Source organism: Amphiura filiformis, chromosome 19, assembly GCF_039555335.1.
Source record: "Amphiura filiformis chromosome 19, Afil_fr2py, whole genome shotgun sequence".
Classification (NCBI taxonomy): Eukaryota; Metazoa; Echinodermata; class Ophiuroidea; order Amphilepidida; family Amphiuridae; genus Amphiura; species Amphiura filiformis.
Genome location: NC_092646.1, coordinates 15,895,547 through 15,907,728, shown reverse-complemented (window position 1 = coordinate 15,907,728; position 12,182 = coordinate 15,895,547). Strand labels below are relative to the sequence as shown.

Genomic DNA, 12,182 nt, shown 5'->3' with positions numbered 1-12,182 from the left:
TCAAGCGGGTGTTAAAATGCCTATCTTTGGCGCTGGACGGGCGCTGTGGTGCCTCTCAAGCACCAACTAAAAAGAAAAAGCAACAGTAGTAACAACATCATGTTTGCGGTTCAGAAAAGGACAATGAACATAAAAATGCAATATGTCAACACCAAAAAAAAAAAGAAAGAAAGAATATCACCAAAAACGATAAATTAAAAACATTGCATTTTTAAAGCAATATTAGGCCCTATGAAAATTAGTACAAAACAGAAATCGCAATTATCATGATTATGTCTCAATTTATTCATAAAACTTCCTGATCATCTGCTAAAATAATTGCTTGTCAGTTATTCTATGCTAATTTTAATGTTCTGGTGTCCGCAAATTTTGATACAGAGCATAATCTTTTTTTTATACGGAACAGGACAAAATTGTGCTTAAATAATCATGGTTTCGTTAAGCGGCAACACGACCATGCACTGTGCAACTTATTCACGTAACCTGTCTGTCTTTCATGCGCGCCTCTGTCGCTCCTCAAGCGCCGACGCTGTATCGCGACCTTGCGGAAGCTCTGCTGCACCATGGAAACAAGACTGCAGTAAATAAAATGGCTGCACCATGTGGATAAACATCTGCCGAATGTGCACGGATAATTTTGTCATATTGTATTTTTACCTTCTAAATCACCAAAAAATGCCAATCTGCTGCAGTTGGACGCCCCTTCTCATTTTCTAACTTGACCAAACGTCTCAAGTCACCGGATTATATCTTTATGGAATAATCTTCAAAAATGGACCTAAAATCCGCTGTATTTTTCTAAATCGCGATTTTCGGCAAGTTCACTTTTGACCACTTTTAGCCATTTTTGGTCCGCCATAGCGTCTAAATGAAGCATCACTGAGGTAAGTTTTTAAGTCAAACGTTTAGATATGGCCAAAATCTAGATAGTGTTTTTTAATTTTTTTTAATTAGGGCCTAGAACTTTTTTTATCACCCATGATTCAAAAATTTGAACACGGGTCACACGTTTTTACACATTTTTTGCCTATATTTTTAAAACTAAGCAAAATTTCGAAAAAATAAAAAAACACTTTCTAGATTTATTTGTCTAAATTAATAAAATTCATGTTTTACAGTTTTGATTTTCAAATAATTTTTTATGGCGGACCAAAATTTTTGGTCAAAAATCCGTTTTTGGGATTTTTCGAAAATTGTAGTTTTTGACCCAAAACTGACATTTTAAATGGATTTATGAGCTCATTTCCATTCAAAAAATGTATACTTTTATGTACGTTACATAAATAGTTTTCGAGTTATGAGGTGAATAATAATGGATAATTAGTGACCCTGTGTGCCTCCTTAACCTGTGTTTCAACTCGTTATTTCATGCAGATGTTACATCACCCTATCCCAGGCTCTCGGTATGAGTATGGGAGGAGCTCCTGCTGGTCCTGCAGGAACAGGGAAGACAGAGACGACAAAGGATATGGGTAAAGCTCTTGGCAAATATGTGGTGGTGTTCAACTGCTCTGATCAGATGGACTTCAGAGGGCTTGGAAGAATCTACAAAGGTATGGTGGACTTGCAAACATGTACCCCCTCCCTCCCCCAAGTTTTACATGGGGGGACATTTTCAATAAAGCAATATGTTTTGGGCAAAAATAGGGTAAAATTGCATAATTTTGGGCAAAACTAATCTGAAATTTAAAGAAAGTTTTGCTTCTGCCACTACTGTATGTATGTTCTTTATCCTGCTTATCATGTTCAATGTCAATGTCGGATTTTGTTTTTATTACATTGCTTTCACATTTGCCACTTGCAGGTTGTTGAAAAAAATGCACAAATTTTGTTAAATTTTTGACTGTTCAGATTGAGTGAATCACTGGTTGTCCATTTAAGGTGCAACTTCAGAACCTGGTACACCTCTCCATTATGAGAATGGTACATATTCATGGATTAAAGTGCAGCTTGTGGGTAGCATAGCGTATTGAAAAATGTAGCCTCATTTAAGTTGAGCACTGCTCTGTATGGTTTGCCCACTATGCTTATATGTATTAAAATCATTTAATTATATTATGTGCTTTTATGTAGCTGCAGAGTAAAATGAAACTGAAACTATAGTTATCAAGTTTTGACTCCTCTTATGTCTTATTCCATACACAGGTCTTGCCCAGTCTGGTAGCTGGGGTTGTTTTGATGAGTTCAATCGTATTGAGTTGCCTGTGTTGTCTGTAGCCGCACAGCAGATTGCTATAGTGTTGACATGCAAGAAGGAACGCAAATCATCATTCATCTTCACTGATGGAGATGTGGTATCCATGGACCCAGAGTTTGGTATCTTCTTGACCATGGTAAGTGTGGGGCAGTATTTAGAGTCCGGTGGTTGGGGCTAGCTTGTAAGCACTTAATTCATTGGTTCCTTAATGTCAACTATGAGACCATAGATGACAGTGGCTGTGTCGTTGTGGAACGCGCTTGTCAAGGCACGTGTGTGTTGCGCGTTGTAGACATACGCCTAGTACGTAATACTCTCACATGATCACAGTACACATAGCTGAAGTTGTAAACAAGTTCCATTTATTTTAGAATAAGTTTTGCTAAAATAAGTATATTACTTTCTGATGTAGTGAAGATGGGTACCTTGTTGAACAAACTTGCTAATAATTTTAACCTATATGGTAGTAGTGGAATGAATTTGATAACAATGTACTGACACTGTTGAGATGAAATTTGTTTTCTTAATCACTAACATTCACTTCATCACTAATATCAACCTCACTTTCCATTTCAGAATCCTGGCTATGCTGGTCGTCAAGAACTGCCAGAGAATCTGAAGATTCAATTCCGTACCGTAGCCATGATGGTGCCAGACAGACAGATTATCATCAGGGTCAAGTTGGCTAGCTGTGGTTTCCAGGGCAATGTACTATTGGCCAGGAAATTCTTCACTTTGTACAAACTGTGTGAGGAACAGCTCACTAAACAGGTGGGTTTGTAGAGCACCAAGAAAACTTACAGAATCAAGACTCCAACCTCTGACTCAGGCTAGCAAATAGGGGCAATGATACTAGGAGATAGTTTTAATTGCCCTTTTCACTAGGATTTTTGCGAAAAACACTGATCATGCGTGACTTATCAAAACAACCAATCAATTTTTGGCGACTTGAACACATATTTATACTTAGTAGAGCGTAGAGAAACACAGCACATGATATCTCCCGAGATACTCATTGATTGCACTGTTGCCAGTGAGTGATTAGTTGTGATGTTTTTGTTTACCGCACGCATCATCTTTCTGAACTGATTTCCAAAGAATATCTTATCAGCTGCTGAAATGGTGTATAGAAATATCTTTGGTTCATGCAATTTTGCATAGAACCAGTAGCTTTCGTGATCAAACCAGGTACTGACTAAATGAAATAGAACCAATGGCCATTTATTATGTTCATAGATGTAATTGTTCACACAATTTGCTCCAAACCAGCAGCTTTCTTGAATAAACTTCCATTTAAAATACTCACTCCATAAAAGCCATATACTGGGGGAGTGTGGGTTTCAAATGAATTAAGCTTAGCCAATTACATTTGAAAAACATACTCTGTAGAAGACTTTCCTTATATCTTCGACAGGGTAGGGCAAATTTAATCACAATGTCATGTGACCATAAAGATAAGTAACAACAGGTGACAAAGACAAATAATTGTTGTGTCGATATCTCACATACAGTAATCCATTTTAGCTGTTACATGTTTAAATCTATGAAAACTAAGAATCATTAAGTTTCTATAATTCTTGAAGGTGTTGATAAACTAATGAAGGTATTTTTATCGCCACACAGGTGCATTATGATTTTGGTCTGCGTAACATCCTATCTGTGCTGCGTACTCTGGGTGCCAACAAGAGGGCTAATCCAGGTGATAGTGAACAGATGATAGTCATGAGAGTCTTGAGGGACATGAACCTATCCAAATTGGTAAGTCACAATAACAATGGAGATCATTGGGCTATTCTACTTGAAATGCATACACACCTCTATGGAAGGCATGACCTTAATCTTCTTCACAGTGAGTGTGAATATCAAATAGGGTTACCTGAATGGATGACTTCATTTGAGATTCACACCCCCTGTGTGGGAGATTAGGGTTATGTTTTCCATAGTGGTGTATGAATTTCAACAGGAATAGCCCATTGGTTTATCATAGATTTATACCTCTCCATATGCCCACATGTATGAGAATATGAGAACTTGGCTTTTTAAAAGGTACTCTCAGAGATATTTTGCATTTTGTAAAGAGAATAGGCGTGTAAGTGAAAAAGACTGAAAGCAACCTTACAAGATCACATTTTGAGAAAATTTAGGAGAGCTTACGTATAGAAACTTCTAACTGTATGTATTTGAATGGGCATATTATATTTATCAGAACTGTAGTTTTGTTTGCTTTTGCCAAATTTTTATATGAAACAAATTGCTAATGACAATTTTATTGACTTATTCATCACCCTTTTAAGCTATTTCTGCAAATCTTTATTTTAAATTTTTTCTACTTTCTCTGGGATCTCTGGTAGATTCTGTAGTCAATCATATCACTATGATTTCTACAGAATGCCAAATAAGATTTGACCATAAACTGCCCCTATCTTGCATGTAGAGTGCTTTAGGCAATTTGCCGAGCGTGAGAAGCAACCAAGGCACTTCACTATTTTTCACTGTTAAAAAATTTGTAATATCACCCTCTGTTGATAGAATAAAATAATATAGATGTTTATACTTGTATTCTATTTGGCAAAATACTAAGATCACAATGATATAATCTTAAAAGCTTTTTCCAGTCCAGGTGATTTTGTTCAATTTTGTGCAAGTAGTGCATTTACCTCATTTGTCTCATGTTTTATTTCCTTACCTAGGTTGATGAAGATGAGCCTCTGTTTTTGTCACTTATTGATGATTTATTCCCTGGTATGACACTGGACAAAGCAGGATACCCTGACATAGAGGGTGCCATTGAAAAACAGGTACAATTGTTTGTTTGTATGTTTATTTTCTTCCGTGTTTGTTTGTTCCCATGGGTCATTTAGTTATGTTTGCATAAGGCTGCATTAACCCTGAAATTAGGAAACCTTTGGGACTCGTTACTGCAAAATTATTATGCTAGAAAAAAACTAATGCGGTTGTTTTGTGTTTTTTAACCAAAATTTTGGATGTTGTTGTACATATTAAACAGTTTTTAACATAAATTATTATGTTTGCCATTCTTAATATGTATACTTTTATACACTTTAGATCAATAGTTTAGCAATAATGAGGCCCAAAAGTCCTGGGTTGATGCCATCCTTAATCTATTTGATCCACATGGATCAGTAGACAATATCATTGTCTGTGAAATGGGTAGATCATCAGTAAAAGCAAACCACTACCCAAAAGTACTAAGGGTAAAATGATCAGTTGCAACCAGCGAAAGAGTGTACTGTTATTTTGAAACCTTTGTTTTGTTCCTTATTCTCACATAGGTTGGTGACATAGGCCTTGTCTTCCATCCACCATGGGTACTCAAGTTGATTCAGTTGTATGAGACACAGCGTGTAAGGCATGGAATGATGGCATTAGGACCTAGTGGTGCAGGTAAGATGGGAACCAAGATTATTAGGATTGGACTAGGGCCACTGGTTTAATGTTGTGTTGTTAAGATAGCATGTCATAAGTGAAAGGTTTTCAAAGGTTCTATCAGAGATAATAGACTATGAGATGAGACACTCCGTACTAACAGCCTATACCGATGTTGAGGACAGACAATTAGTGTCCTGCGGAAGAGACTAACAGATAATTCGCAAGTGCCGTTGGCGATCACGTCTTACTACAATCGTATTTAATGAGAAGAGATCATAGAGCCCTGTATACAAATTTTGTATTTGATTTATGTTAGAGTCACATTTTTGTTTGTACAAATCACAAAACAGAGTTTCATGATATTGAGCTACAAATTATGTAAGAATCACAATATCTGTGATGGCATCATGACGTCACATCACATGACTGTCCTCAAACTAGAGAAAGAGTGTCTTGGGCCTGGTTCTATCCCCAAGTTTTGCGTAAGCTCCATTACACAAACAAAATAAGAAAATGATAATAGATGCTTTGTATAAAGATGATCCAAGTTCAGTCATCAAAAAGTTTCTTCAAACCATATATAACACAGCTTGTCAAAAAAATTTTTAACTTTGCTGTTAAAATTTCAAATGTATATACCTGGCAGTCTGGCAACTCAAGTGTATGCAGCAGGCTATTCCAGTTGAAATCCATACACCCCCTATAATAGACGTAACATTAATCTTCCATACAGGGGTGTAGATTTCAGATGGAGTCACCCATTCAGGTAACTCCATTTGAAATTCACACCCCCTGTGTGGAAGATTAAGGTTATGTCTTCCATAGCAGGTGTATTGGATTTCAATTGAAATAGCCCATTACTTAGACTGCTGCCCTCAATCGTCAACCTTCTGGATTGACGACTGAGAAAACTCTTATGTGGAAAAAAAGTGACAGGATTCCTGTGGCATAGAGCATGCGTAGTTGTGTCGAAAATTGACCTTTTGACCGAGTTTGTTGTTTTTAGAACGTCAGAGCGTGATCTTGTCACAACGGCGTGGTACAGCAGGCGGTACAGCAGGCGGTACACAGGCGCCGCGCTAGACAGTCGGCCTATGACGCACAACCAAAGTCGCATTGAATATTTTCAAAAGTCTGTCACGATATGGACAGTTGTCACTATGATGCAAAACACAGTACATACGCACTGTAGACAGTTGGTGGAGTCAGTCTACCCATTGTCAGTCATATAGCAGTCAAGTTAGCTCAATCGATAAGGCGTTCGACTATGGTGCGAGTGGTTGCGGGTTCGAACCTGGCGGTGCCTAATACGCTCTCGTGGAAAAATTGAGTTAGCTTGAAATTCCCTGGACAAGGAACTTACTGCTAATTTCTCTCGTTGTAACCCGTACAAAACTCGGGGAGCTGATCCTGGTTGCGATGGTTATTTGTGGAATGTCTAGGGTGTGCGCTCTTGAAGCAGCAAAGTCCCCGATTTGTTGTTTAATGGTTTATGGAATGATGCGGGGCCGTAGTGGTCAGCGACAACCTGTAAAGTGTGCTGAGACTTGTGGATCAACGTCTAGGCGTTGTGCCTGTGCGTAGCGCACTATAAATCACTGCGCTTTTTTTATTTTATTATTGTTATCACCACCATTTTGTTGTTCTTCCCAGGCAAGACCAAATGCATCCACATCCTAATGAAAGCTATGGGTGATTGTGGTGCAACACATCGTGAGCTGAGAATGAACCCTAAAGCTATCACAGCACCTCAGATGTTTGGTAGACTGGATGTAGCTACCAATGACTGGACAGATGGAATCTTCTCTACACTCTGGAGAAAGACACTCAAATCCAAGAAGGTAGGCAGAGATTAAGTATTTTGTTTGTGGCATGATCTGGTCCATGGAGGCCAAAGGCAGCATTTTTGAAAATTGAGTTAATATAATTATTATCTTATACAAAATTTAAGCTATCATATAATGGAAACGAAGATCCAAATGCACAAATCAAGTTAGGCCTGCAATCCCGGAAAAAATGTGTTCGAACACCCACTGTAATTCCCATGTTCTTCTTAGTATAGTGCACAGTGCGCACGCTATATGAATCACTGGAAACTATAATAGTGTTCTCTCAATGTTCATCTTAAGGAAATCCCCTTCCCTTTCCCCACCAATCAATGTTGGGATAAGATATGGTGAAGATGGGCATATTGGGTATGCCAACATTGTACGGGGGTAGAAGGGGAAGCATTTCCAATAAGGCCTTTAAAGTGTTCGAACAATTATTTCTAATATTGTGGGTTAACTATGAAGATTAGTCCTACGGAGAAGGAACTTTTTGGAATTTTTCATACCTTATTCTATATTATTGTAGAGGCAAATACATGTAGCTTAATATTAGATACATGTCGTCTAAATTTTGGTCTTTGCTAGTAGTAAAGGAGGAAAAGATTAAAGGGCACCTTCCATAAGCCTAACATCCTAATTAGACCTGGTGTAGCTTGTTTTGTGCATACGGACCTAATGGTCTAGCATACTTGGTCCTAAAGTTCTGGGGAAGTTTTGTGATGTCTATTTTCTCATGTATCTTATTTGTTTTTACTCCATATTTTTGCCTTTATCTTAAATATCAAATTTGCCGCCATTGGCCTCTATATATATATATATATATATGTCAAGATTTACAGCTACGCAGACGGATGCTCCCTTCTCCCCAATTGTGTGGTTAGTCATGAGGGAAAGCCTCTAGTCGGGACAAGCAGTTGTGTAACAGGCGTGGGGAACATAGTGGCTCCCAGACGGCTTTACTGGGCTAGCCACCTCCATCTACTGGATAGAACTTGACCAGAATTCCCCTGTGCATTTTCTTTTTTAGACTGTGAAACAGCTGGATTTTCTGCAAAAATAGTGTGAATTTCCCCGATATTAACACAAACTTTAACCTTGATTTTAGGCTGAAATATTGTAAAATTAACAATTGTCCCAGTAAAACGGGCCAATCCCAGTAAAATCCATGCACCCTTATGGAAGATATGATCTTAATCTCTAACAGTGGATGTAGCTTTCTAGTGGAATCACCCATTTAAATTCACACCCCCTGTGTGGAAGATTAAGGTCATGTCTTCCATAGGGGATGTACTGATTTCAACTGGAATAGCACATTATGTAGACCATGAAAAATACACTGTAATGGGCTATTCCATTTAAAATCCACACCACCCCTGTGGAAGATTAAGCTATAAAGTCTTCCGAAGAGGGAGTATGAGTTTTGAATAGAATAGACAATTGGGAAACTTCCATTTGTAATACTCACTCCAGTTGTGGAAGATGTAGATAAAGCCATAATACAGGGGGAGTATGGGTTTCAAAATGATAACCTCAGACCAATTACATTTGAAAAACATACTCCCCATGTGGAAGATATTTCCAAAATCTTTCACAGGGGTAGTGTGGATTTCAACTGGAATAACCCATTGTAGCTATTAGAGTAAATTGTTGTAATCAGTAAGAGGATTCTTCATCATCTCCTTCTCTTTTTATTTTCTTCAGAGTGAGCATGTGTGGATTGTCCTTGATGGACCTGTTGACGCCATCTGGATTGAGAATCTCAACAGTGTGCTAGACGACAACAAAACCCTGACCCTGGCTAACGGTGATCGTATCCCCATGGCACCAAACTGTAAGGTCGTCTTTGAGCCCCATAACATTGACAACGCGTCACCAGCGACAGTGTCTAGGAATGGTATGGTCTACATGAGTTCATCTGTCATGGACTGGGAACCAATAATGCAGGGATGGCTCAATTCAAGACCGCCCCAACAGCAGGAGGTCTTGAGGGCACTGTTTACAGAATGCTTCAAAGAGTTGTATACGTATACTATACAGTTTTTGGTAGCCAAAATGGATGTGAGTAAATTTAATTGTCTTAATATCGTTGTCTGTTTCACATGACGGCTTATCTGACAAAATATGTATTTTGAGAACAAATCTTTTTTTTTTTTTTTCTTGAAATGTATATTGTCTCTGTTCTTAAAAATATACCATCTGGTGGAAAAAAGACATTCCAATATAAAGAGGATATTTATAAAATTAATATATAAGTGGTATTTTAGCCAAAAAAATCACTTTATTGGTGTATTCACAGAAGAAATTTACACATAAAGGTGTTATAGAGTGTCGTATTATCGTCAACATGACCATAAATTCAACATGTCAAAATAAACTGTCCCTTTTCAACATTTTACGACACATATCAAAAAGAAAAGAATGAAATTTCCATGTTATTTTGTCCAAATAAGTGTACCACGATCATGGTTTCATCCGAAAGTTGAAAATTACCTCCCGAAATTGACTCAAACCCGAAAGTATAATGAACCAGGAAGTACACCAGAAGCATTTTTAGATCTCATTGCACGTATCGATTGTCGCATTTTTTACCTGATGAAGTGTTGAATTAGAAATCATTGTTGATAACACCTCTACTTACACATCGTTATGTTCAATATATGCAGTCTCACACCTAACATATAAGCATTCAGACACTCAATCATAAGAAATATACCATTTTCTATTCATTATACTTCCAGATAAATTCCCCCTTGATAATATATTTTGTTGTGTATTGTTCTTCTAGATATTGGAGTGTATGTACATCCGACAAGCCCTTGATGTCCTGACTGGTCTGATACCACCAGAGGATGGCGCTAACCCACCAACCAGAGTACATTTAGAGAGACTCTTTGTGTTCTCCATCATGTGGTCTCTTGGAGCTCTTCTTGAGCTAGATGACAGAAAGAAGGTAAGGGAACACTACCTGGTGTAGGAGAAAGTTCAATACAGCCCCATCCTTGGCAGCAATTTCAGCCCCCTCAACAGGCCACCTAGTGCCAAGCCTATCTAATTCTCTTTGAATGGCATCATACCAGAGCTGACAAAGTCCTGTTGTACCATATTATATGATTTGGGTTTACATAATATATATAGAGAGAGAGATTTCAAAGAGGTCCAAGGGTCAAATCCCGGGGTACCAAGTGACTTCATTGTTCATCTTTGCTCCTGTTTTGTTTGTTATCTCCCTTCAGATAGCAAAAACCCCTGGGTGTTGGGGTTAATAGGGGCATCGGAGTAATAAGATAAAAGGTGTGGCAATAAGGTTGGTAGGGGATTATTTTGAATGCCGTACAGCAACTTCAAAGGATATCAACAGCAAATTGTTGGTGCTAACAGTAATTTTGGACCTTGCCTTATCCACACATAATTAAGAATCATAATTATGTACATTTTACATAATCAGTTCACCTGAATATATTTTACTCCCATGCAGCTTGAAGAACAGATGATTTCTAAAGGCACCCTCAATTTACCCAAGGTTGATGCCAGTGCCGGCGATACCATCTTTGAATATGTCGTCAATGAGCAAGGCGAATGGGAACATTGGGATGAAAGAGTTCCTCAGTATGTGTATCCTACCGACTCTACTCCAGAGTATGCATCCATTCTAGTGCCAAACAGTGACAATGTTAGAACAGATTTCTTGATCAACGCTATTGCTAAGCAGGAGAAGGCTGTTCTGCTGATAGGTAAGAAGTGCATGTGTGATTTTGGTCAGGAGAATTGGCTTTTTATCAGGCCTAAAAAAAATTGTTTGATTGGCGTAACTCGATCGACCCTAAAAATAGGCCAGACCCTAGGTCGGTCTAAAAAAATTTTTTTTAAATTAAATTTTTTTTTTTAAAGTTTCAATTTACAGCTTAAAATGTGTGTACATTTTTTTTTTTTAATTGCCTACCGACCTACCCTAATTTTTTTATGGTACACCAATCAAACAATTTTTTAGGCCTTAATTCAATATTCAAGACCTGGGTTAGGTTAAACTTAGCTCTAGATGGGAGCATCAATTACTTATTATCAACCGCAATGAAGGAACATGTTCACTAAATCATGTATATGATCAGCTACTGCAAGGAACAGAGGACTCTGGCGTATTACTGATGAAGTCTTCCGATTGGAAAATGAAACGTGTAAAAGATGAGTGTTATTGGACTCGTAGAAAAATGTTTCCAATAGTTTGATACCTAACAGTCCCGATGAACTTATCAAGAAGTTGATGAATGTTTTTATTGTTTTCAATACACAACAGGTGAGCAGGGTACTGCCAAGACCGTGGTGATCAAAGGTTATTGTGCCAAGTACGACCCTGAAATGCAGCTCTTCAAATCACTCAATTTCTCATCAGCTACAACACCAGGAATGTTCCAAGTAAGTACTATACTTGTATCACCTCAAGTTTGGTAGTAATGTAAGTGTTTTATGTGGTTACACTGCAAGTATACCAACAAACTGCCCTTGTATGCATGTGTGTACACTTCAAATCACTCAATTTCTCATCAGCTACAACACCAGGAATGTTCCAAGTAAGTACTATACTTGTATCACCTCAAGTTTGGTAGTAATTTGACATATCTAGGACGTAACATTCTTGAATTATAACAAAAAGGTCAAAGGTTGCATTTTTGGCTCTATGGGGTCAAAAACATCAAAGTGCTCCAATTTTGCCAAAAGAGGTGTCAAAATGTTCGTTTTGATAAATCAATTCAAATAAGGATAGGATTGCA

The 12,182-nt window shown here is 37.9% G+C and overlaps 1 protein-coding gene across 1 annotated transcript in view; it reads left to right on the top strand.

The window, feature by feature from the left end:
- Nucleotides 1-12,182, top strand: part of LOC140140979 (dynein axonemal heavy chain 5-like) — a 141,749-nt gene that overhangs the window by 53,359 nt on the left and 76,208 nt on the right. The window contains 11 exon segments of the mRNA XM_072162752.1: nucleotides 1,375-1,553; nucleotides 2,146-2,333; nucleotides 2,774-2,968; nucleotides 3,821-3,955; nucleotides 4,888-4,995; nucleotides 5,491-5,602; nucleotides 7,241-7,428; nucleotides 9,118-9,474; nucleotides 10,202-10,366; nucleotides 10,892-11,147; nucleotides 11,708-11,826. Of these exon segments, the coding sequence (XP_072018853.1) occupies nucleotides 1,375-1,553; nucleotides 2,146-2,333; nucleotides 2,774-2,968; nucleotides 3,821-3,955; nucleotides 4,888-4,995; nucleotides 5,491-5,602; nucleotides 7,241-7,428; nucleotides 9,118-9,474; nucleotides 10,202-10,366; nucleotides 10,892-11,147; nucleotides 11,708-11,826 (2,002 nt within the window).